Source organism: Anolis carolinensis, chromosome 2, assembly GCF_035594765.1.
Source record: "Anolis carolinensis isolate JA03-04 chromosome 2, rAnoCar3.1.pri, whole genome shotgun sequence".
Lineage (NCBI taxonomy): Eukaryota > Metazoa > Chordata > Lepidosauria > Squamata > Dactyloidae > Anolis > Anolis carolinensis.
Genome location: NC_085842.1, coordinates 159,001,437 through 159,028,186, shown reverse-complemented (window position 1 = coordinate 159,028,186; position 26,750 = coordinate 159,001,437). Strand labels below are relative to the sequence as shown.

The following is a 26,750-nucleotide window of genomic DNA, read 5'->3' as shown; positions in this document are numbered from 1 at the left end:
CATTTGAGGATGCCTGCCATAGATGTGGACGAAACATCAGTAGAGAATGCTTCTGGAACATGGCCATACAGCCCGAAAAGCTCTCAGCAACCCAGTGATTCCAGCCATGAAAAGCCTTCAACAACACATTTTACTATAGTTTTTCAAAGAATATCACCATAGTTTGTGGCAGCCACAAAAATGAAGTTTTTGGAGTACAACATCTACTTTCAAAATAAGTGCTGCATTATTAAAAAGAAATCATACTTTCAAACCAGGAACAACATTTTTGTCATTTTGTTACTACAGTAGAGTCTCACTTATCCAACATAAATGGGCCAACAGAAGAATGTTGGATAAGCGAATATGTTGGATAATAAGGAGAGATTAAGGGAAAGCCTATTAAACAGCAAATTAGGTTATGATTTTACAAATTAAGCACCAGAACATCATGTTATACAACACATTTTACAGAAAAAGTAGTTCAATACACAGTAATGCTATGTAGTAATTACCGTATTTACGAATTTAGCACCAAAATATCATGATATATTGAAAACATTGACTACAAAAATGCGTTGGATAATCCAGAATGTTGGATAAGAGTGTGTTGGATAAGTGAGACTCTACTGTATCGTGTTATTCGACACAGTGAGATGGCTACTTCGGGCAGCATGTCCTAGAAGTGATAGATCAATGCTGGCTCTAAAGCAGGCCTTCAGGGGTTGTAGGAGAAAAGAGGGGAAATATGGAGTAGGCTTACAACTAGCTGGATGTTTGGCATATGTTGCCCAGCCCTGCTGGATTTCAGGCAGGATTCTTTCTTGATCCTGCCTGGATATTTTCTAGCGATCCCTATCGGCCCTCCTCCAGCCAAGTGAAATCTTGCATTTCCAGGCTGGCATGGTACGACTCATATGGGAAACATTAACAGGTTGTGTTGTCGAAGGCTTTCATGGGTTGCTGTGAGTTTTCCAGACTGTATGGCTGTGTTCCAGAAGGATTATCTCCTGATGTTTCACCCACATCTATGGCAGGCATCCTCAGGGGTGTGAGGTATATTGGTAACTAGACAAGTGGAGTTTATATATCAGTGGAATGCCCAGGGTGGAAGAAAGAACTCTTGTTTGTTTGAGGCAAGCGTGAATGTTGCAATTAATGGGTTGTTGCCTCATTGTCGGTCGGCCCGAAGGCCTTTCCACGCAGCTGAATAAGATCCCACATTTTCTGCTTTGAACTGGGTTATATGGCAGTGTGGACTCAGATAACCCAGTTCAAAACAGATATTGTGGGATTTCCTGCCTTGATATTCTGGGCTACATGGCTGTGCGAAAGGGCCCCCAATCGCCTTTTGTAAAGTAGGATTGGGGGCTTGGTGTGATAAATTCTTTGCCTCAGGCAGCAAAATATCTTGGCTATGAGAAGGGCCCCCCGGTGGCGCAGCATGTTAAAGCGCTGAGCTGCTGAACTTGAAGGAGGCCTTGAAGTTTCACCTGCTGTTAGCCCCAGCTTCTGCCAACCTAGCAGTTTGAAAACATGCAAATGTAAGTAGATCAATAGGTACCACTTTGGTAGGAAGGTAACATTGCTCTATGCAGTCATGCCAGCCACATGGCCTTGGAGGTGTCTAAGGACAACGCCAGGTTTTCAGCTTAGAAATGGAGATGAGCACCAACCAGTGTTGGACATGACTGGACTTAACATCAGGGGAAAAACCTTTACCTTTAACTTTGTTGTTGTTGTTGTTTTTAAGCCCACTTCTGCTTACAAATTAATTACCTGAATTCATTCTTTATGACTACAAAGTGAGTGTGAGTGTGGAGAAGAGCAAACCACAGACCACCTATTCCAGTGCAGCCTGAGCCTGCCACATGTACTATGGAGGACCTTCTCACAGCAACATCAGAAGCACTCCAAGTGGCCAGCTACTGGTATAATGCCAAGTTGTTGTTGTTGTTTCTGTTGTTGCTGCTGTTGTGGTTGTTGTGCTTTTTGAAAATTTATGTTTTCAAATACATTACAACTTGTACCCTTGACACGATAAATAAATAAATTCTTTATGACTGCACGTTTCTGGTCTATCTGTTTTATTCTCCTTTCCCCCCACAATATTAGTTACAGGAAGATTGGCTTTATGACGTAAGAAGGGGCTCTGCGTCCTCAGCTTCACCACCATCACTGCCGTCACCGCCTTCAGCAACTGACTTGCTGTCGTATTTCCGCTCTTCGCCAAACTGCAAATATGTATAGTAGATGCCACCCGGTTGGGATGAAGGTAAATCTAAGGTCACCTTGGGAATGCTGTCCCTGTTGGGTAGAGTGATGTCTGAGCGTCCCTCATTCAGGATCCAGATATAACTATAGACGGCTAGAGCCACGAGCACAAAGGAAGTCAGAAACCCACCAATGGCACCCGTGGCCACTGGTCTGACCCATTCAAAGAGACTTCTGTCATACGGTGGTAGAGGCATTCTCTGAATGAGAAGCTCTAGCTCATCCAGGCTTCTCAGTGCTCGCCTTATCTTGGAGGCTTTTCTCCCTCGCCGTGCTCGGCCTTGTCCACTACTCTCCTTCTCGCCCATCCCAATCTCGTTCTCTTCCAGGAGCAAGGTAGAAGTCAGGTGCTTAACGGTCTCATGATATTCCTCCACATTCTTCTTGATCTCCAAGTTCTTGTCCTGGTTGAGGTTCTTGCCCAGTTCCAGGGAGACGTCAGGGCGCCCGATGTCCTGGAGAGCACGTGAGAGGCGGTCCCAGTACATGGTGTCTCCTTCCATTTGCAGCCAGTGATCCAGTGTCTCCTTGCATTGCTGTGTGCTGAGGATGTCTCTACGCCTGCGGGCTCCAATGGGGTTCTTCTCTTCCGAGAGCCGGTCTAGCTCTTCTCGCATATTCTCCTCGGGCCCAAGGAGTTTTGTGTTGAACGCTTGGCATTCCTCCGGGGACAAGAGCTCCGAGATGCGGCCCATCATATGGCTACCAATATCGTCAGCCACTGTGTCATCGCCCAAAGCCGGGGCCACCAGTAACAAAAGGGCTACTCGTATGAGAGGTAGCATCAGAAAATTTCCAGAAACCTGAATGGAGAGACAAGGAAGAAATCTAAAAGGAGAAGGGAAGAAGGGAAATGGACTGGGGCATTCCCTCTTCTCTAGTTATATACAAGACAATAGTCCCCAGGCTAGAGCATCCTCCTTCTCAGGGATTCATCCTCAAACTTGGGAGGCAATAATAAATAGAATCACAGAATCATAGAGTTGGAAGAGACCTCGTGGGCCATCCAGTCCAACCCCCTGCCAAGAAGCAGGAAAATCACCTTCAAAGCACCCCCAACAGATGGCTATCCAGCCTCTGCTTAAAAGCAGCAGAGAACAAGCTTGCTCCCTCCTCCCTATGACTTCCCTCAAATCTTGATACTTGGCCATCATGTCTCCTCTCAGCCTTCTCTTCTGCAGGCTAAACTTGCCCAGCTTTTTAAGCCACTCCTCATAGGGCTTGTTCTCCAGACCCTTGATCATTTTAGTCACTCTCTTTTCACCATGTTTTAGTATGTTGTTGATTGATGTAATTCAGTATTTTTATATAATGGCTTATTTTTTAAAAAAATTATATCATTTTTTCCCTGTGTGTTTTGATTTTAGCTGGATATGACCTGCCTCATGCCCCATGCTGGAACAACAGTGAACACACAAGAGATTGTTCAATCCACATCCCCATGAGTGAAGTTTATCTATCTTGAGTGTCCACTGAAGTTTATCAATGGAGCCCGATTTCTAAAGTATTTTACATTATGGAACTACTCTTCATGATTTGCTAAAAAAAAAAAAAGTTCCCCCCTCCCCCGAATTTTTTTTCTGGGTTTGGCCCAGAGTTTTAGTGATAAATATTGAGCATTACCTGACTTGACTCCCAGACAAGAGCACTTCTTTCAGGCATCTCTCTTGAAATACTTTAGAACGTTTTCTATAGAATTAAGAATCACTTCAACTGTCTGATGTAACAAGAGAGAAAGCAGACAGGGCTGGAAGTGTATTTCAGAGAAGTTGCTGTGAAAGGTCTAATAGATTGCCAGAGAACCTGGTGTGCATAAAGTTGGCCAGTCTTAGTCCTTGGTATCTGGGGGGTGGATTTGTGGCCAGGGTCTTCCGATATCCCTTTTTGATTGAGGGGTAGGAAAGCAAAGAAATCCTGAAAAGAGAATAAACCCAAACTTGCCATATGTCTATCGGTGCATTGCCACAAACCCCCACAACACAGCTGTATAAAATCCAGATTATCTGCTTTGAACAGTGTAAAAGGGTAAAGGTAAAGGTTTCCCCTGACGTTAAGTCCAGTCGTGTCCGACTCTGGGGGTTGGTGCTCATCTCCATTTCTAAGCCGAAGAGCCAGCGTTGTCTGTAGACACCTCCAAGGTCATGTGGCTGGCATGACTACATGGAGCACCGTTACCTTTCCGCCAGAGCAGTACCTATTGATCTACTCACCTTTTGCATCTTTTCGAACTGCTAGGTTGGCAGGAGCTGGGGCTAACAGCGGGCGCTCATTCTGCTCCCGGGATTGAACCTGGCACCTTTTGGTCCGCAAATTCAGCAGCTCAGCTTTAACGCACTGTGCCACCAGGGGCCCTTGAACAGTGTAGACTCAGTTAATCCAGTTCAAAACAGATAATGTGGATTATCTGCTTTGATAAACTGGATTATATAGCAGTGTATACAACACAGGACAGCACATTGTCTTCCTTAAGTGGCAGGGTTGCGGAGTCTTAATGCCAAGCCTTTGACTCTGAATCTTATATTTTTCTAATATCAGACTGCTTCATAAACGGTAAATAAATATGAATCAGCTATCAGTATGGTAAATATTAATGCACTACAAATTTGCTGTTGTACAATCATAGCTCAAAGCATTACATCACCATCCCATGAGTTGTTCGTGGATTTAGCTGGATAGAATATCAAACATATTTGATTTAAAAATAATGAACAAATATTTTTCTCTAAATTTCTATGAAAGAAAGTGTGCAACAAACAATTATAATATGTGTCTATTTTCAAGTCTAAGTTTGTCCATTTTTTCCAACTGCACCCAAAATTGTTTCAGACTCTGATTCTCCGCTCTCCTGTTAAGTGGCACTGGCCACCCAGAGCTCATAGCACAGAAATAAAGGATAGTGGCCTCTTTTTTTTACATTTTCAGTAGTATTATTTTGACCAGCAGGTGGCAGCACTTTACCATTATTACATATTCTTATTTTTAAAGAAATCCAGGAGATAATAGCAAGTGACTTCCATTCCAGTTCAAATATTTCAGGCCCTTTCTACACTGCCTTTATATCCCAGGATCTGATCCCAGATTATCTATCCCAAATGATATGGCAGTGGAGACTCAGGGCCCTTCTACACAGCCATATCATTCAGAATAACACACAATATCTACTTTGAACTGGAATATCTGACTCCGCACTGCCATATATCACATTGAACTGGATATTATATGGCAGTGCGGACTCAGATAACCCAGTTCAAAACAGGTATTGTGAGTTATTCTGCCTTGATATTCTGGGTTATATGGTTATGTGTAAGGGCCCTCATTTTATCCAGTTCAAAGCAAATAACCTGGGATATAAGGACAATGTACAAGACTCAGAGGGCCTTTTTTAAACCCAGATAATAATATGCCGATTTGTTTTACTGGGTTTGATGGGAGCCGTAGGGCTCCGTGGCCAAACTTACACAAAACCTCTCTGCTGTTGCCGATAAGAAGCTCATGTGAAGAGGTGTTGGACTGGATGGCCCATGTGGTCTCTTCCAACTCTACTATTCTATGATTCTATCAGAGGCTGGATGGCCATCTGTCGGGGGTGCTTTGAATGCGATTTCCTGCTTCTTAGCAGGGGGTTGGACTGGATGGCCCATGTGGTCTCTTCCAACTCTACTATTCTATGATTCCTTTGAGAATGTCCCTACTTTGTATGAATCACCTGAAAGGAGAGATGTTTTGAGTTCATCAGTGTGGTGTAAAGCTTAGCCAAGAGTCAATACAGTGTAATTTTTTTGAGAAAATACTACAAGTCACTTCTGGTGTGAGAGAATTGGCCGTCTACAAAGATGTTGCCCAGGGATGTGTTACCATCCTGCTGGGAGGCTTCTCTCATGTCCCTGAAAACTAGAGCTGACAGACGGGAGCTCAGCCCATCTCGCAGATTTGAATTGCCATCCTTCAGGTCAGCAACTCAACTTTCAGATCAGCAGTTCAGCCGGCACAAGGGTTTAAACTGTGGCACAGTGTAGTGGTTTGACTGTTCAAGATGGACGCAAACCAGCTCTGTGGCAGCTGCATCATGCATGGTGCTGATGAGGGTTAATGCAGGCCAAGACTGCTTAATTTGACCTTGAACAGTGTAAAGAAGTGTGTTTTTATTTTGATTTATAGAAGTCATGTTTAATTTCGTTTTAAAAGTCATGTTTAGCTATGTTTAAAAAGGGTAAGTATTAGTTACCAGTGCGTGGGGGATGGTAACCAGCTCAGCATTCTGAGGCAGGTTACCATAGTAACGAGGGCGGAGCCAACCACCGTTTGAAGGAAAAGGAGGGAATGTTTTAAAAACAGTTCAGTCTGATTTTTAGTCACAGGGAAGACACTGGTTCCAAGTTAGGGAGACCAGGGAAACTCAGATCTCTAGTGGAGTTAAATTAAGCCAGTTAGGTGACTTTGGGTTTATTTGTAGAGTCTGAGTAGTAAGGGGAAGTAATCCCCATTAGATCCAAAGTGATCAGGTTTAGACTGCTCAAGGAAAGGAGCAAGTATTTTGAAAGTGTATTCATCATAAGTTATATTTGCAACCATTATCTAAGTGCCTTTAAAGAAGTTACTGTAACCACTAAGCTCTGTGCCTGAAATAAACTTATCTTTCAACATCCAAGCCTCTGTCACTCATATTGTAAACTAAGTAACACTACCATCTAAAGAGAATTAAAAGAAGAGAAAGAAAAGGTTTAAAAAGAAATTCCCCTCTGCCTGAGATCTCCACAACTGGTGGCAGCGGATATAAAACATATAATAATATAATTAATGGAAAAAATCCCTTCCCCCACATCTCCACAATTTGGTGGCAGCGGTGGGATTTAAAAGGATTCCTCCCTGCCACATCTTGACAATTGGTGGCAGCGGTGGGATTTAAAAGGATCCCTCCCTGCCACATCTTTACAAACAGCATTAACAAAAGCTGCGGGTTGCTTCAAATTTTACCCAAGATTCCAGAGTAATCCACAATTTTGTGTTCTGTGTAAGCAAGTGGAATGTCTGTGCAACTGTTTACAAAGTCATCCTGTACTCCCTGGACTCAGGTGGCCCAGGGACTTCGGATGGCACCAATAGACCACCCCTCCTCAACGTATCGTCAGCCACCAGTTGCGATATGGCTAGTGTCCGTCAGTCATTGCCTGGAGTTACATCATCTGGGGCCCAAGGGTAATTGGAGAATGTAGAGGGGAGCACTTCCTCCTCTCCCCCCTCCCCTATCCCATATTATTCTGGCCAAAGTCACCCCAGCTGCCCTGGAGACTAGGACTTGGAACAATGGGTGCAAATTACAGGAAAGGAGATTCCACCTGGACGTTAGGAAGAATTTCCTGACTATAAGAGCTGTTTGTTCAGCAGTGGAACTTTCTGCCTTGGAGTGTGATGGAGGCTCCATCCTTGGAGTCTTTTAAACAGAAGCTGGATGGTCATCTCTTCGGGGTACTTTGATTGTGCTTATCCTGTGTGGCAGTGGGTTGGATGACACATGTGGTCTTTTCCAACTCTATGATTCTATTATTCTAGGTGATCAGTGATGGACACTAGCTGTATTGCAGCCAGTGGCTGCCACTACAATAACAACAAGAGGAGGGACAGTTTGGGTGGCCAGGTTTGGTAGTGCTGATGGTTAAGATTCTGCAGCAGCTTTGAGGCTGGGAGTAAAAACCATCCTTGGGTCAGTCCACATTTGGACCTGGTAAATGTCATTGTTCCCCAAGCTGACAGCCTCCATATGCATCTGAGTGAAATATTTTCAGGGTTATGCTGGCTAAATATGATGGGATTTGTAGTGCAATACTTCTGGGGCTGCTATGCTGAGAGAAGTCTGCTTTCCACGATAATACTAAATTTAAAATGAAAGAGATTGTGCAAAAAACAAAGGCATGGAGCCAAGTACAAAATAAATGATGGTAACTTAATGTGTTGTCAAAGGCTTTCATAGACAGAATCACTGGGTTGCTGTGAGTTTTCTGGCCTGTATGGCCATGTTCCAGAAGCATTCTCTCCTGATGTTTCACCCACATCTATGGCAGGCATCCTCAGAGGTTGCGATGTCTGCTGGAAACTAGGCAAGTTAGGTTTATATATCTGTGGAATGTCTAGGGTGGGAGAAAGAACTCTTGTCTGTTTGAGGCAGGTGTGAATGTTGCAATTGGCCACCTTTATTAGCATTCCCCCAGGCAGGAAGCAGCCAGGCCTTGAAGATACAAGGTTGTATTTCTTCTTCAGCTTCCATATGCTTAAAGGCAATTCAATGCTAATCTGAGGATGCCTGCCATACATGTGGGCAAAATGCCAGGAGAAAATGTTTCTGGAACATGGCCATACAGCCCGGAAACCTCACAGCAAATCTTTCCATCCTAGAATGGACTCCATCCATGTTGTTGCACCCATCCAACTGGACTTCTTTCTTCTCTTTTTCTTCAGCTACATCTCAGTCGAAGGAGCTAGTTATTGCTAGAGTGAGAATTAGCCATCACATTCTACTTTTATGCCCTGCCTATCTTAGCAGCATGAAAATGGATGAGAGTCAAAACTCGTACCTTTGGAGGAGTTCAAAATAAATGTTTTGGCCTTCCATTCTCCCCTGTTTGCACATAGGTGCAACCATCCCTGTCTGCCTGTTGAGATTTTTAACAGTTCACATTTCATACCTCTTCCTAATAATGCCCATGAGACAAAGTTGTTTTTTTAAAGATATGTGTCTGCTACATGGAGAACCTGTATAATGCTCCCTATCGGAGAAAAGGCTTCTTGTAAACCTTACAGAGGGGCCATTAGAGATGCACAGTCGTCTCATTGTTCCCGCCTAGGAACACCCAGCAACCCGTTCCTGAAGAAGCAGAAGTGGAAGATGAAGAAGTGACGGCTGTGGAATGAAAACAAACAATCCACAGTTTGTGACTGAGCAGAGGGGCCCCACAGAGGGTCCCGTTCACGCCTTCCAATTTCATTCAGATTCCAAAGGGCAGAAAAGAACATTTCAGGCAACTTGTGCTTCAAGTTGTGCTGTGGGTTTTTAAAAATTGCCGCTCTAGTTATTTGTCCAGTCCCTTCTCCCTCCCTTGATGTTGAGTATTTTCTACATAAAATGTGGAGCCTAGCAAAGCTCACACAGTTCTGCGTCGCTGCCTGGTTTGCAGTTTCCACGGTGTGGGGGAATAGACAACAGGCCTCTCTTTCAAGAAGAACGACAACTTTTCCACATCTGGCTTTCATTGAATGCTGCATCAGGCCATAAATGGATCTCCTCAAACTGGCGAATGGCATTTTAATTATCACAAGCCCACAATCAGGCCATTCTCCCAGGCACCCCCAATTCAGTGGCACGGATTTATTACACCATTCAGAAATGTGTCTCCCGGATGGCCTGAAAGCAGCACTCTCCACCCTGGTGCTCCTCTGCTGCCTTGGAAAGACATCCAAGGCATCTTCATCCTCAGCAAGTGGAGCCATTGTTCGTACTGGTAGGCAATGGGAGCTGCACTCCAAGACATCAGTGTAGCACCAGGTTGGAGGAGGCTGCTTGCTTACATAAGTAGTAACAGCAAACCATGGAAAATTTTTCACCAGATTGTACAGGAGACAGCAGCATGTTCGACTACATCTTTTATGGTTGCAAGCGAGGGCGTTGTGCCCCTGAAGTCTTCTTTCCTCTCCTCTAATCATATGCAGGTAATAAACTAGCAGAACAGGCTTAGAGTAGCCCTTTTCCTTTCTCCCTGTGACAGCCTATTATATGTAAAGGGGTAAAGATTTTCCCCTGACATTAAGTCTAGTTGTGTCCGGCTCTGGAGGGTTGGTGCTCATCTCCATTTCTAAGCCAAAGAGCAGGCATTGTCCGTAGACATCTCCAAGGTCATGTGGCCAGCATGACTGCATGGAGCGCCATTACCTTCCCACCGGAGCGGTACCTATTGATCTAATCACATTTGCATGTTTTCAAACTGCTAAGTTGGCAGAAACTGGTGCTAACAGTGGGGGCTCACCCTGCTTGCCGGATTTGAACCGCCGACCTTTTGGAAAGCAAGTTTAGCAGTTCAATGGTTTGACCTGCTGTGCCACGGGAGGCTCCTAATATATGTACAGACCTTTAAAAATGTGAACCCACACTCTAAAAGTACCCTCTCTTTCCTCTGGCATACGAAGTGGTGCAGCTCTGAAATCTCCAACTTCTTTCATGAAATATATGACAGGGGTCTTTTAAATTGTGTAATTAAATTTGGGAGTGGGGAGGGAGGAATGCCTGGGGCCAAGACATCCTTTGGTTGGTGACCAGGATATGTTGGACCACAGCTCATATTAAAAAGGTAAAGGTTTCCCGTGATGTTAAGTCCAGTCATGTCTGACTCTGAGGGTTGGTGCTCATCTCCATTTCTAAGCCGAAGAGCCAGCATTGTCCGTAGACACCTCCAAGGTCATGTGGCCGGCATGACTGCATGGAGCGTCGTTACCTTCCCACCGGAGCGGTACCTATTGATCTACTCACATTGGCATGTTTTCGAACTGCTAGGTTGATAGGAGCTAGAGCTAACAGCGGCCGCTCCCGCCGCTCCCGGGGTTTCAACCTGGGACCTTTCGGTCTCCAGCTCAGTGTTTTAACGCACTTCGCCACCGGGGTTCCACAGCTCATATTATCCCCTAGAAATTTTAATCCAAAACATATGGAGGGGGCCACACTGGGTAAAACTGTGTCTAGGGAAAGACATTCATGGTGTGATTTGTGTTTGATTTCCCTATGCCCTTTTTCTTTTCAGAGAACAAGGAAAAGAGGAAAATACATGATGCCACAATACACGTTTGTCATTAGTTTCAGCATAGTTCACTATTACCCATGGTTTCCTGTTTCGTGATTACGAAGGTTCATAAAGAGTACACCTACAAGACAAAAATTATCTGTGCGCTGGTTATATTAAAACTTGTTAGCCACACTGTCTTAGCAGCACTTTCCGTACATGGCCTCTATCTCCCCACTCATTACTGTGCAGTTTTGAAAGTGCCATGTCAGTTAATTTACGTCTGCAGTGAAAGAAAACTTGGCTGCCCTCCTTGTGATTTGCACAAAAGAAGAGCACTGTGCAGTGAAAAAGGTTCAACCAACAGTAAGTGATCATTACAGTGAGATGCTCAATGAAGAGCTGGAGCCTAAAATTTGGACAAAACACAGAGGGCTGCTATCCAGGGGTTTTTGTGCTGTTGCATGACAATGCATGTCTGCACACCCCTGCCCATACTGTTGAAACTCCCCAAAAGCTCCAAAGTGTTATATCATCCTCCCCATAGTCATGATTGTGCCCCACCGGACTATCACCTGTTTTGTCACTAAAAGAAGTCCTACTAGGACAAAGATTCATGTCTGTTGAAAAGGTGAAGACAGTGGTACACGTGTGATTTGCAGCTCAGCCTAAAACATTTTTAATAAGGGAAGACGAAAACTTGTTGACAGATGGACAAGATATATTGAAAGGCAAAGAGATATTTTTTTTAAAATGAAGTGTTTGTATTTTCGGAAAGTTGAGTAAAATAAATTCTAGTCAGAATGCGGATAATTTTTTTACTCACTCGCATATGTTTATCATCTATCTATTGATCTATCGATCTATCTATTGTTTTTATTAACTTCCTAATCTTATTCTTAACATTCTACACTTATGTGAGTCTAAGAGCAAGGCAATTGTTTGCTGTCCAGAAGAACAAACAACTCCAGTAACCCACCACAATAAATCATTGGACCACAGAGCTGACAAATCAACACAGAAGGGAATGGAAGGAAGCATGGTTTGTTTGGTTTTTTTTTTAGTCAGGAGTGACTTGAAAAGCTGCAAAATGCTTCTGGTGTGAGAGAATTGGCCATCTGCAAAGACTTTGCCCAGGGGACGTCCGGATGTTTTGATGTTTTTTACCATCAATGTCCCCACATGGGAAGCTGGAGCTGAAAGAGGGAGCTCATCTGCACTCTCCTCGGGTTGGATTTAAACCGGCAACCTTCAGGTCAGCAACCCAACCTTAAAGTCAGTCCTGCTGGCACTGCACCACTGGTTTGTTGTGGGCAGAGCACATTGTTTGAAACAATCTGTGAAAACGTGCAGCCAGGGGGCAGCAGGAGCCCACCACACATCTTCCTGTTGATAGAGCTGAAGGATTTTGTGCATTAAACTTTCCAGATTCTTTTCAAGCTTGCTGGCCTTTTTAAAAATAAAACCAGAGTTCTTTGGTTTTGGTCATTTTATTTTACCTTGTGAGTAGATGTTCAAATGTTAAGAAAAAAGAATGTGAGCAGCACTGGTGCAGCCGTCACTAAAGTTAGGGTATACGGGAACAGATTATAAAAACAGAAGTAAAGACCCACCTATACTATTAAAACCAGTTTGAAGCTAGTTTCAAATAGTTAGACAACAAACTCCCACAAAAGAGCATGAAAGAAAGCCCTTAATGTGTGCCGGTACTCTGTGGTTTGTGTAATCACCATCCGGGCCTCATACCGGGTCCAGGATTTCTTATGTAATCATCTGCACAGTGAAATCACTTTCTTCAGTACCAGTTTGGAACTGCATTACATGGTCACCATAGCTGAGGCCTTAGTGTGAGTTTGCCATCCAATGTAAGCCTCTCCTTCTCTAGGGAATAACAGAGGTATGTAAGTTAATCAGAACGACCCTGTATACACCACGTTACTTTTATTCTTTTAAGAAATTGCATAGATTTTAACAACTGCAAGATTGTTTGAGGGATGGAGATGAGTGGGGTTTTGCAACAAAAGAGACAGGTAACGTCCACACCTGTATCTCCCACATTCCAGTTATTTCCACATTAAAAACATATACAATTGGTTGCGGTTGATTTTTAAGAACTCATAGATGAACTGAATTCTGCTGTCCCTTCCACATAGGAGTAGTGATAAGAGCTACACATAGACCCGCAAGGAATAAAAACAATTCTATTTGAAATAACAATTGACATGAACTTTACTGTTCAGTATCCAATTTTGAACTTTATTCTTCAGTATCTAATTGTTCAGTATCTAATTTTGAAATTCTGACTAAGGCAAAGGTAAAGGTTTCCCCCTGACATTAGGTCTAGTCATGTCTGACTCTGGGGGTTGGTGCTCATCTCCATTTCTAAGTCGAAGAGCCGGTGTTGTCCACAGACACCTCCAAGGTCATGTGGCTGGAATGACTGCATGGGGTACCATTACCTTCCTGACGGAGTGGTACCTATTGGTCTACTCATATTTGCATGTTTTCGAGCTGCTAGGTTGGCCGAAGCTGGGGCTAACAGCGAGAGCTCACCCTGCTCCCCGGATTTGAACCAGCAACCTTTTGCTCAGCAAATTCAGCAGCTCAGTGGTTTAACCTGCTGCGTAATCCAGAACAAATTCATCATGCTGTTAACATACAGCCATTTAATTACCCCTTCCTTTAATAGGTAATGTACCCGCAAAATCGTAACTGCATTGATATTTTTAATCCCCTGAATATTTTAATTGATGTGCAGAATACAAAGTACTGGGTTAACTACTTGGATATTTTTTCAAGTGTTATTCAAGAAATTATGAACCGAGAACAGAGAAAAGGCTGAATTGTTTTTAAAAAGCAGGCTATTTTCCTATGGCTGTTGGAATATCAAATCACTTCCTGAATATGTTTTTGATGCGCTTTCATTTGCTTACACAACAAGATTACAAAATTCCCCGAGTACGCCTCTTACCACCATTACTGTGATCACAAAGGTCCTGGGATTGAGTGACAGCGGAGATGAAAAACGAAAACAAGCCAACACCTTTTGATTCCTTGCAATCTCTTTAATACTGTGAAATACTTTTTCTTTTTTAAAATACAGTATTTTCTGAGGTAGACCATTACAGTTTAAACGCATTTTTTTTCAGACATTAATAAGACATGAATTAAATACTTTCATGTACAATATGTTGCAAAATGAGGTAGAAATGGTTACAGAGGATGTACAAAGTCAAACATGATTTTTTTAAAAAACAACAACAACAAAGTCTTCAAAATTCCAGTACCACTTTTTGGAGGAAAGCAAACGTAAAAGAGAAGATAATTTTCCTGAGGTGAACTATATATATCTTTGATATCTATGAGAGGAATGTGTACTGAAAGCACCAGAGTGAAGCCAGAGCTTGGAAAAGTAGTGTTTGGGGGATGCAACTCCCAAGAATCTCCCAGAGACCAGTGGCTATGCTTGCTGGGGGGAGTTGCAGCCTTCAAATAAAGCAATTTTCCCCAAGCACTGGAAAAAAAGCTCTGCTCAATGACAACAATTTCCTTTTATCTAACCAACAGAATAAATTTTATCAGCATTTTATTATTCCTGGGTATCTTGTGTGTGCTGTCTACATGAATTTCATAGGCAAGGAACACTCAGATTATTTTACCACTTCCTTCCTCTACAATATACCCTACAGCATTTGTTGATGATCTCCTATCCAAATACTAACTAGGGCAGGCCCTGCTGAGGTTCCAAAATCATACAGGATCAGGAGATCTTAATGCTCGCAGATCTGATGACAAGAGTTGTGTGTAGATGACTACAGGCAAACACCTTATCTCTGAATTACTAGCATCAGCTTTACTTGGTGTTGTTGTTTTCACGTCTTTCTTTTATCATTTACGTGTCTCATGCGGAAGCTTTATTTGTTGTAAAGTATTCTGGGGCCATGTTTCATAATGTGAGATCACAAAAGTCTGCCTTGTGCTGTTGAACACACTGCTGTATTGAATAGATTCAAGCAACTTGGGTCGCAAATAAGATGCTTTTGCAGCTGCCCATGGCCAGGAAGATTTTTAAAGGTGAAATAATCTCAGAGTTCCTCTAGATCAGTGGTTCTCAAACTGTGGGTCACCAGATGTTATAGCCTTCAAATCCCAGGAATCCTAACAGCTGGTAAACTGGCTGGGATTTCTGGGAGTTATAGGCCAAAACACCTGTGGACCCACAAGTTGAGAACCACTGGTCTAATAGTTCTTAGACTTTGGTTTCCCAGATATTTTGAACTGCACCTCCCCAAAGCCATAGCCAAAACAGCCAATAGTAAAGTCTTCTGGAGACAGAAGTCCACGATATCTAGAGCAATTTGACAACCTTCAACTTTCAGCAAGAAAAGAAATCAAGATTAAAATTGTTAAAACAATTGATCACTATTAGCTAAATGTGCCTCCTTCTCCTCCTCCTGATTTATATTTCTCCTTTCCCCTAAGACTGGGACTCAAGGAAGCCTTTGGGAATGAAGTTACAGTAACAGTGCCACAAATCTCTGGGCTGAATTCAATCTTTGGTTGCCCTCTTTTATGCCCCAGTAGAGTTCTATGCCAAAAGTGAGTCTTGTTGAGTGCCCAATCTCGCAATATCCCCTCCCTTACAATTCCAGAAATGCTCCCAAATCTATACCGCAAATTTTCATTGGACACAACAGACTGCAGGGGGAGAGAAATCAAGCGAGAACATCCTTCTGTACTACCCAGGAACTGCTCCTCCGGGTTGGAAGCCTCCTGCACACAGAAACCTCACAGAGAATGTCTTGGGCATGTGGGATGTGTTTTAAACTATGGAGAGTGCATGTTTGAAAGGGCTATTTCCGTTACATGGGAAGGAAAGGAAGAGAGAAAGGAAGAGAAGAAAGAGACAAGCAAACTAATAGGAGGCAGGGAAAACCTTATTTTGAAAAGCTAATGTTCAGTAAATTCAATGTCCAGAGCAAATGAATGCAAGACATACATACATTTAAATCCAAACGTAAGTCAGCAAGCAGAAAGCACACACATAAAATGCTATGGAAATCACACACAACTTTTTCCTTGGTAGAAGACTTCCACAGCTTTTCAAAGACAGTGGGGCCTGTGAATCATTTCACAGTTCTGGGAGCAACAGTCCGAAAATGTAAATTTTTAAGCTCTAAGTTTGTTAATGGAAACCTGCCCTTTCCAACTAACTAGTGCAGTGGTTCTCAACCTGTGGGTCCCCAGGTGTTTTGGCCTACAACTCCCAGAAATCTCAGCCAGTTTACCAGCTGTTAGGATTTCTGGGTGTTTTGGCAGTTGAAGGCCAAAACACCACTGAACTAGTGCCTTTATGTCTGGAGACAGTTTATGTCTGAATGTTAGTTTGCTGATGACAATCAAGGATGTTTTGTTGCTATCATGCTCTGCTTGCAAACTACCTGTGGGGGAATTTAGCTGGTCACTACTATAAAGAAGAGTACTAGATTAGCAGTTCCCAAACTGTGTTCCACAGCACCCTAGGGTTCCATGAAAGCATCACAGGAGTTCAGTGAAAAAATTGCCAGAGTTTGAAGATCTTATTGAAATTCAGTGTACCTCTGCTTTAAAAACGAAATCTGAATCTCTTTATTTCCAAACCTACATTATACAAAATACCCAAGCAACAGGAGTAGAGGAAAGAAGAAGAAAAATTGCAGGTTCATAGTGCACAGGGACACTGATAGGGTTCCAAAGGAAAATCAAGGACAGATTTAGGGTTCTAGAAAGGGAAAAAGTCTTCTGAAAGTTTCCATGGCCAAAAAGGTTTGGGAACCGCTGAGCTAGACTACATAAAAATGAGCTGCCATAACACTCCTATTCTGGAGTAGAATGCCAAACAATGTTGACATAAATGCCAGTTGTCTAAGATCAGATGCTTGAAATCTACTCTTGCTTACCACTCTCATCCTAAAAATTTTCCTTCAGGTCCATCATCACCACAATAAATTCTATGTTTCGCACCACATCTCAAATTGACGTTTCTTTCCAAAAACCCACCCCCCTTCTCTGCTTAATAGTCCCTACAAACGAATAACAAGAACCTCACATTCCTGTTGATGTCAGCAGTGCAGCCCAGGCCAATTGTGTCTCCCCTTTACACTCCTGTAGAACCTAGCTTTACACACACTTTCTTTTCCCAGGCTTTTTAAGAGGCAGAAGAACAAAAGAGCTATGGTTTGTTTAAAAGGGGGAGCAGAGAGCCAATCAGCAACCACTGATCACAGAATCATAGAGTTGGAAGAGACCTCGTGGGCCATCCAGTCCAACACCCTGCCGAGAAGCAGGAAATTGCATTCAAAGCCCCCCAAATATGAGCCAGCTTCCTCCACTGATCTCACTTTTCACCAGTGGGAACAAATGCTGTGAGCCACATTAACTCTCCTACAATGGACTTCCTGGTACTTTGGAGTCATCATATGAGCACACAAAAAAGTCATTTAGTTACCCCATCAGTTATGTGTAGTATCAAGGCCATCACTGCTTCTTTCTCACAGAACTGACATCCTAGAATTTATCTAAAGGGAAGCAGCAATACAAACAAAAAGCTTCACATGGCATGATCAGCAAACCAGAAAGTCGAAATATCTTTGGTAAAGCAGCCAAGCTTGTCGGGCAGGACAGATTCACTCTCTTGTATTTCACTTCTAATAGATGTCTTACTTTTACAGGAAATCTGTTTTTCAAGCGACATATATGTACATAAAATACATCCTGTGCAATCTACAGTTTAATTCAGTGCTCAAAACCAATTATTCTCCACTATTTCAAACCTCAACATCCTTGTGTAGATGTAATATTTGTTTTTTGTTTAAAAATATACATTTTACAATTTGTGGGTAGATAGTGTATCTATTGATTATAGGCAAGGGATGTTTAATTGTTATCAGAATTATTGCTCAGAAATTATATGCTAGGCAAGCACAGCTAGACATAACCATGAAGACCAAAATTTGCTTTTGTAACAAACACTGTCATTTTTAGGAAGCTGTACCACATATTTGGCATTGCAAATGAGAAAGGATTAAACTGCATTGGTTGTGAATGGAGAGAAATGGATGGATTTCTTATTAGGGACTAAAACATGATCACTCCTACCATAAGAAGTCAGCATTCTGCTCCCACAGTAACACTTTGGAGCAAAGTGTATGGATCAACTATTCAATTTTCAGACTGGTTGTGTGTAATTCCTGTTGTTATTTTAGCTACATCACCTGTGCTTGAGAGTGAAGAAATAGTTGCATATGGAATGAAAATTGCTTTATTTGTGGTTGTTAGTCATGCCTTAGCCAAGTGCTTGTTTAATTTCAGTCTGCACAACAGTAGTTTCTACTGAAATCTGATGTCATATCGAAAAAGGGAAGAAGAAAATCAGAGCGAGATAGACTCTTGTACATTTTAATGTGGGGAAAAGGAAAGGCCTGAATCATTTTGATCCAGTGGAGCTTCCCAGGTTTTCCCCAACACAAAGGCTTTAAAATATACATATATGGAATGAGGCTATGGGAGATGCAGCCATGGCTCTCCTTACACTATGTGCCCTGAAGTGGGAGGGGAAAAAAAGGAATAGTTAATAAGTGGGTTACCAGGCTTCATTAGTGTATTAAAGGGAGACAAAGGAAATAGCCAGAGAGGAGCATAGGGAAGGCTTCTGGATGGCTGAGGGTGAATTTGGTCACTGTGAAACACCACTAAGTGTACTGAGATGAAACACACTTCCGCTCTCCCTTCTATGGGAAGGCAGGGAATAGGTCTTGGTTTGGGATGTAGGAAAACAGCCTGGAGAAGTGATCAGTGGTGGTAGGGGAGAGAATATGAGGACAAGTAGAAGGAAGCACTTATATCCCACCCTGAGGTTTTGCACTACAATCATTGGCAAAGTCTTGCTCAACATGAAAAAGTAATAACATACACCCATGTTCTACATCAGGTACTGTACTTAGTTATGTATATGTGACTAAGTATCATTTTCTATCTTAATCCCTAATCCCACTATAATAGCCAGCAGGCAGATTGGGTGAAAGAGGTTTGTTCAGCTGCCAATCAGGGTGCAAGGATGGCATTTCCACTCCCTTTTGCCAGTAAGCAAGCCTGCAACAAGAAACAGAGAAAGGGATCCTGCTTCTGATTGTCATCGTTTCACTCAATGGGCAGAAGGGGTTGAAACATCATCTTTCTTGTCCCCCAATTTCCAACTGAACATACTTCCTTTATCTGACCTGGCTGTTAATGGGGGCAAAGAGGACAGTAAGACTATGTCTGAGTACTGAGCACTTACAGATACGTGAATCTAGTTTACAAGTCTGTAATTGCAAGATGGGATATCAGACTGTATTCATAAATCACCAGCATAAAAGAAAGTAGGCTTGGGGATTAAATGTCTCGAGACAACAATCTGAAATAACAATCCCCTATGCCACAGGGGAAAAAAAGCCAATGGATTGAAATGAGTAAAACAGAGTTTCTTAAATTCTCTCCTCAGATGTTTTGGACTTCAGCTCTCACGATTCCTAACAGCTAGTCAGATGGCTGGGATTTCTGGGAGCTGAAGTCCAAAACATCTGGAAGAAAAGAGTTTGAGAAACACTGGAATAAAATATAACTACAAGTAGGCATGTAACAGAGACCATACTTTCCCACTGAATCAAAAGAAGGTATAAATGGATGCCAACAAAAAACTGCAACAGTGCTATTATAGGTGGATGATGGCAAGGTTTCATTAATTTCCAAATTAAAAGTGCTACCAAATGAAACTGAACTGCCTTGGTGAGAAATCCAAACATTTACAATATCTATTTAGCCTGTGGATGATTTTAAAGTTGAAAATAGTGTGTGCTCACTTATGGGGAGGACAGTCAAAGATGGCAATTAACTGTCAACACTGACAGCTATCAATTCTAGCCAGACAGAATGCTATTTTTGATTGTCCGAAACCCACAATGCCAAATGAGTCACAACAGCAATCTTCACAGCTATTATGGGAATGTGGGGAGAATTCATAGATGTAGGCTTGTTCCATACTAATTACTGTGGAGCAGTTCATATGTCACCTTTTCAGGCCTATACCTAAAAAGCCAAGTAGTTATGTGGGCCTTTCCTCTCACCTTATGGAAAGCAGGCGAAAGTGGCAAAATAAATCAGGTAGTAGTAAAGGATGTCTGAACTTTTCTCTTCCTGCTGGTCATCTCCTCCAAATCAATCCCCTTCCCAGCTGATATGGGCAAAAATGTCAGCTTGGTATTTCTTCCTCACATAAGATGTCCATGGGGCTTGATACTAAACTGCTTCTATCCTTGTAGAATGTAAGAAAGAACCTGTAATGGCACACAATTTATGAAATAGCCAAGCAAACACTACAGATACATCCTGCAATATGATATCGAATTCCCACAAAAATAATACTTGTTCATGCTCTTTGGCTATGGGCTACAATGGATGACACACAAAGAGAGAACACCACACTTGTGAATGGACAGTCAACACCTTTTTAACAACAAAAAGATTTGATTTTTGATTAGTTCCAATCTGTGACTTTTTATATTAATAAATGCAAAGTACTTCAATATAAAAAGTGCCTGATCCTATTAGAGCTCCATGGCACCTGGGTGAGGCAAGTCATTCCCATTATCTTAAGTGAAGATGCGGGAATATCACTCGCAAAGAAACCATCCATTCAATCCACGGCTTAGCCAGGACATGTCTCCTATCCCAGCCTCTCCTGCTCTCATGAACACCCCCTCTCTTTTTGGTATTAAGTGCTTTGGTTTATTGACGACTTATATGAGAATTTACCAAACAATGCCAAATTCAAAAGCAATTGTTAGCCTGTTGCTTTACAGCCAGTAGCTGAGATAGGCTACCCCTATAGTACTGCAATGCCATCTTATCAGGTCCTGTGTCCAGCTGATCCAAGATATTCTCTTTAGCCATTTTTTTCATGTCAGGAGTGACTTGAGAAACTGCAAGTCACTTCTGGTGTGAGAGAATTGGCCATCAGCAAGGACGATGCCCAGGGACGCCCGGATGCTTTGATGTTTTTACCATCCTTGTGGGAGGCTTCTCTCATGTCCCCGCATGGGGAGCTGGGGCTGACAGAGTGGGCTCATCTGCGTTCTCCCTGGATTCGAACCGGCAACCTTCAGGTCAGCAACCCAACCTTCAGGTTAGCAGTCCTGCCGGCATAAAGGTTTAACCCATTGCACCAACTTTAGCCATGGACCAGCCCCTTTCCTTTGTATAGCAGCATAGGCATGTTACGTTTTCAGGAAGACATGAGAGAGGTGGGCATCTGTCGCTACAGAAGGAAAGTATCTGCACCTCTCTCTGTCATACAACATATGCACTCACCCTCCCTGAGAGAGAAAGAAATTTTTGGTCTCAAAAATGCAATAATCAAAGAAGAAGGACCTGTAGAGTAGAATCGTTCTGCAGGTTCCAGAAAACACGACATACAGGTTCTCAAGTCAACAACATCAACATCTTTTCCCAAGCATTTGAGACAACTAAACTTTTGTTACCTTGTAGTTTAGGGATAATCACTGCCAGGCAATGATTCACCGATACAAAATGCTAGTGAAGAACTGCTTAGGAAGCAAAACATCCTGGCAAACTAGTTCTTTGGATTCGCAAGAGAAATCAGACTAAACTAACCACAAAACAAAAGTGCACAATTGTTATCAGGTGATCTGTAAAGGCCTTTTACTGCCTTCTAGGACACTGAAGAGACGATCGTTCTTAAGGTTCCCTAGCCACAGGTATAGTGAGATAACATACATCTCCACAATGTGTCTGCACGCAATCTCACTGTGGCAAATATTCAAGTGGCAGCCTTACTCAGCATGGGCTCCCAAGAAGTCTTTGGTTTGGATGGGGGACAGAAGTAATACTTGGTAGGAGAGACGTGTCATATCAAAGACACTGTTTGGGGGAGCGCACTGCATTCAAATGATTATTTTGTGGACAAAATCTAAAGTTCACAAAAGGGGCCAAGCCTTGGCAAGCAAACCTTAGTCTGTTACAAGCAAAGGCATTTGAAGTTAAGAAGAATACAGGCAGCATGACTTTACTGTGAGATTCTATGTATTTCAAGAAGGATTCTGCACAGAAATGTACTACACAAAAAGTCTCTATTTCTGACCAGAAAGTACATTTTCTACACCATACATCTGGGCAAAAAGTGCCTTTTCTGGACAGGAAAACTTATTTATGCACACAAAGCAGGGTTTTTTTGTATAATACAACAATCTCTTTTTGCAACATGTTACCTGGTGTCAAGAGATCTGGAGATCTTTAAACATAACACGTTATTTGTGATCTTTGAGTTGGTCCAAGAAGAATACATGCTAACATTGATCTGAAAGTTTTATAGTGCATAATGAGTGGTTAGTCCTGTATTCTACCAAAAGTCTTATCATTATCAATATAAAGTATAGATAGACCTCATTTAATGAAGCGGATGGGTTCTGTGTTGCATAAAATTTAGTAGCACAAATAGAAATGTCACGGAAAGATTAGGGACAGGTTTCTGCACCTCAAAAAAGGTCAGGTCAATAAGTTTCAGCATGCTTTATATCCAAAACTAACAATATACACATATGAAATGAAACATCCACAAGGAAAATGCCCTAGGTTCAAAGTTCTAGAGACAACTCAAAAGTTTCTTCCAAAATGCATCCAGGGCTCAGTATGATGTTCTGGAGGCAGATGCAGTTTACTTTGCCTGTTGTAAGCCAGCTACACACCACCTACAGACTGAAGCAGAATATCATTCTTTCCCAACTAAAGTCTCTGCTGAGCCTCATATCACATAGAAAAGCAGTGATTGAATGACATGCAAAAGTTGTGAGAACCTGTGAAATGGTGGGAAGTCTGGGTTCACACTGAATACTATTCTAGGATCACCACCATTTCATAGATGTACCCCATTTCTTTGCTGCTTGTGTTGTGTATAAGATACCAGGCTGGAAAGAGAATAAAGATCTGTGAAACAGCAGAAATTTAAACACAATGTTCAGAGTGAATCCAAGCCTCTTCAGCCTTTCTTCCTCTCCCACCTTAGCAATACAGTATGTATTAGGATATTTGTATTCCAAAAACTGAAAAATCTGAAATACAAAGCACTTCAGATCCCAAGTATTTCAGATTAGAGCTATTCAGGCCATACCATCAAGTCAAGCCTGAAGACCAAAACGATCCCCAAATGATTACCGTGAGGCTATCATACTTTGGATATATCAGGAAATGACACTGCTTCCGGACCACAAGGTTGTGGCTCATTTTCTGTAAATATCTGGTTTTGTTGCAATTATAATTTTGGAAGCTTCAGCTAGAACTTTTTTCTTGGCTTCCTGAAGGCTCACTGCAATAATGCATTTAGAAGTCCCAGTCCATAAGACCATAACAAAATGAGAAATGAGTTGGCAAACTGAAATTTGAAAATGTCATTGAACAATTCCTTCAAAAAGTGGTACTAGCCATGGCTTTAAAACTACAGCACTAATACTTCTTAATCTTTGAAGACACATTACTCCACAAAAACGCTATGGTAAAAATGCTTTCTTTAAACAAAACAAAAAAAAAGAATAAAGTTATGGCATAATATATTGTGAAACGCCCCTGAAATACATTCAACTTTCATCTTTGTAACAACTTCAAGTTTATTTTTGCTTTTATTTTTCCTCTCTTGCTTTTGCTTTAATGTGGGAATCAAACGGGCCATTAAAAGCACATCTGTAATCCCTCCTGAACATTTTTTACAATTTTCCTTGAGTTTAAAAAAAAACATTCTTCTTGGTTTGAGGTAAATTACTTTTCCTGAGTCGTTAAAAAAGAAAAAAAAACCACTACTACATACTTTACAAAAATAAAAAGGAGGCTAGTTTATTCAACAATCTACACTTTTAAAAAAACAAACCCAAACCCCCTTCCCTTAAAACCCACAGATGCCATCAGCCTCAGAAATTATACTCCTGAAGGCTCTAAAGGACATCAGGGGTATCTCCCTGGAAACACACCTGAATTATGATATAATGCACTGAAATGATTCCGAGTGCAATGCCCATGTGACCAAACAGAAATAGCCAGGAAGTGCGCTATGGAAAAAAAGGGAGACCTGTCTGAACACGTTATAATGCTGTTATGGGAAGGGGACGTCTAGGGGAAACAGCTTAATAATAAATAGATTATCCTGAGTTCATTGAGCAACTACTTTTTCATTAACATAGAGACCCAACAACCACCACACAGTCAAACTTTCAGACATTTTTTAAAAAACAAACCCAAACCAAATGTATGCAAATCAATCTAGGGAAGTTCTTGCATCCAGGAGGTTTGACTTTCTAAGAGACTAGAAGGACTCCTCACCCGTCCCATGTTCCCATAGGCAGACAGGCATTCTGCCCCACAGAAATGGGAGCACTGAGAGCAATAAAATAGGACAAGGTCTCCCGACGCAGAAACCCAAGCTCCCACTCAAAGAGGCCCTGGATGATCTAACAGGTGAGACTGGACACTCTCCACTAATGCCTTGACCCGTACATTTTATCCCATTCAATGTACAAATCCAGCTCTTTCTGAGAGACAGCAGGGTGGATCTTGCAGAAAACGCTTTCAAAATCTTTGTACGAGGTGGGCTGAAGCTGGCCCGGCAAGCCATGTAGCTTATTGGCCCCTGCTTGTTGACAAAGTTGGAGGAGCTCACTGCCAGAGTAGCTTTCAGTGAGTTGCACAATGGAGGCCATTTCCCTCTCGCTGAGGCAGTAGTTTTGCTGGGCTAAGGCATGGTGCAGGATCTGCCGCCTGGCAATGGTGTCTGGCGGGGAGATGTAGAAGCGCTTGGCAAACCTTCTTTGCGTGGCTTCGTCCAGGTTGCCAGGCCTGGTGGTGGTTGCTATCACAACCACGTTCTGCTCACCTGAGGTAGCAAGATTATCCATGTAGGAGAGGAGCTGGGACTTCAGGATGGCTGAGTCTTCCAGGACAGACTCCACATCAGTGAGGAGAACGACGGCAGGCTGACGACAATTGGAGACAAAGAAGGTTGTTTGGAGGATCTTCTCAGCTTCAGCCTTCCACTTGGAGACCAAGGCTGTGCCACTGAGCTTCAGCAAGGTGGATCCCAGCTGTGTAGAAATACACCTGCTCAACAGGGTCTTCCCCACACCACGAGGTCCAAACAGAAGGATGGTTTTGGGTGGTCGGCTCACCCCGGTGTAAGCACCTGGCCTCAGGATGGGCCACACTAGCTCTTCCTCTATGGCAGCCTTGACAGAAACCTGTCCGGCAATGTCTGTCCACTGCACTGGAGGGCCACAGTCAATTATCTTGTTGTTCACTAGTTCCAGGATGAAAGGGTCCACTGTTTTCAGTTGTTCTTCTATTGTCTGGCTGCTGCTGTCACTACTAAACGTGGGCGCTTTGGGCTGCATTCGGAGACCAAAGGACTCTCCCTCGCGGTCACCATTTGCAGCGGGAGGAGTGAACTTCTCAAAGCTCTCACTTGGCCTCAGTGGGGCTTCACCCACATTGTAGGCTGGCGAGAGGAGTCCTTTCATGGGCTGGCTGTTGTATTTTTCAACTGGCTCCTCTGAAGCCACGGCTGTCGCCGCCACTCCCACAGACCTTTTCCCACCTTTGAAAGGCACCTCAGAGCTGCGATTGAATCCATTCCCTCTACATTCGCCACTGTCGGACATCTGATATGGGGACTTTGGTTGCTCATAGCTGTATTTGCGATACCGGCTTTCGCTATCATCTTCATCACCGGTGATGTCAAAGGCCTTTCTTTTCAGAGAGTTCCCCGACTCCCCACTGAGAGGTGGCACCGGGAGGGGGCTCTGGTAGCTGTATCCAGGGACCATAGGGGGGCGAGAAGAAGGAGGGATTGGGGTGGGGGCAGCAATACCTGAGGGCAAGTAAGAGGCTGACGGGTGAGGAGAGTGGATAGTACCATAGCCAGGCTGAGGTGGGTAGCTACCTGTGGCATAGTTGTACATAGCTCCTGAGGGGCTGTAGCCCGGGACAAGCGCGGTCGTGGGGTGGCTGGGCTGTAGGAGGCCTGAGCTGTGCAAGGCAGATGGGTGTGGAGGAGGAGGAAGCGCCGAGGCAGGTTGGCTGCAGTATCCTGATGACAAGTAGCCTCCACTGTAGCTGGAAGAGTACTCCTGAGGTGGCCCAAGGCCGCCAGAAGCAGTGGCCCCCCCACAAGTGTTACCGGGATAAACTGAGTCAGAGAGATTACTGGAGACCACAGGGGAGGTACCAAGACTGTTTCCTGGGGTGACAGCAGGGGGGACAATCCCCTTGGAGCTGGACAATCCATCATGCATTGGGGTCAGAGGGTATGCCCCTTCTGAACTATGTGCCATTGGCCAAGGCTCCATCTCCCCCTTCTGACCATTGAGGGGCCCAAAAGCACCATCCCCATAGGTGTTGATTGCCGATGGTCTGTCATAAGGGGAGTCCAATACGCCAGAGTACTTCTCCGCATAGCGCTTCAGTAGGTTGGAGGCCGTCAGGGCTGAGATGTCATCATTGGCCCAGGCATAGTTGAAGCGCTGCCGGCTGCTGTGGTAGAGGTCAGATTTGTGAGCAGGCGAGGAGGTGGTGGAGGAGACATCAAGATGCTGCTCCGGCCACTGATTCAGGGGCTGAGCATGCTCTGGTGTCCAGTGCATCTTTGACAGAGCTGGGGAAAGA

General features: G+C 43.2%; 2 protein-coding genes across 2 annotated transcripts in view; both read right to left on the bottom strand.

Moving 5' to 3' along the window:
• Positions 1-2,049: 2,049 nt before the first annotated feature.
• Positions 2,050-3,925, bottom strand: tmdd1 (transmembrane and death domain 1). Its single transcript, XM_062970948.1, has 2 exons — positions 3,877-3,925; positions 2,050-3,056 (listed from the first exon to the last, which is right to left on the bottom strand). Exons 1-2 carry the CDS (start codon positions 3,913-3,915, stop codon positions 2,112-2,114), a joined length of 984 nt encoding a protein of 327 aa, XP_062827018.1. The 5' UTR covers positions 3,916-3,925; the 3' UTR covers positions 2,050-2,111.
• Positions 3,926-14,059: 10,134 nt separating this feature from the next.
• The window catches only part of fignl2 (fidgetin like 2), a 77,005-nt gene continuing 64,314 nt past the window's right edge, over positions 14,060-26,750 (bottom strand). The window contains exon 2 of the mRNA XM_062970947.1: positions 14,060-26,739. Coding sequence (XP_062827017.1) covers positions 24,572-26,728 — 2,157 coding nt within the window. The 5' untranslated portion in view covers positions 26,729-26,739 and the 3' untranslated portion in view covers positions 14,060-24,571. The remainder of the gene's footprint in view (positions 26,740-26,750) is intronic.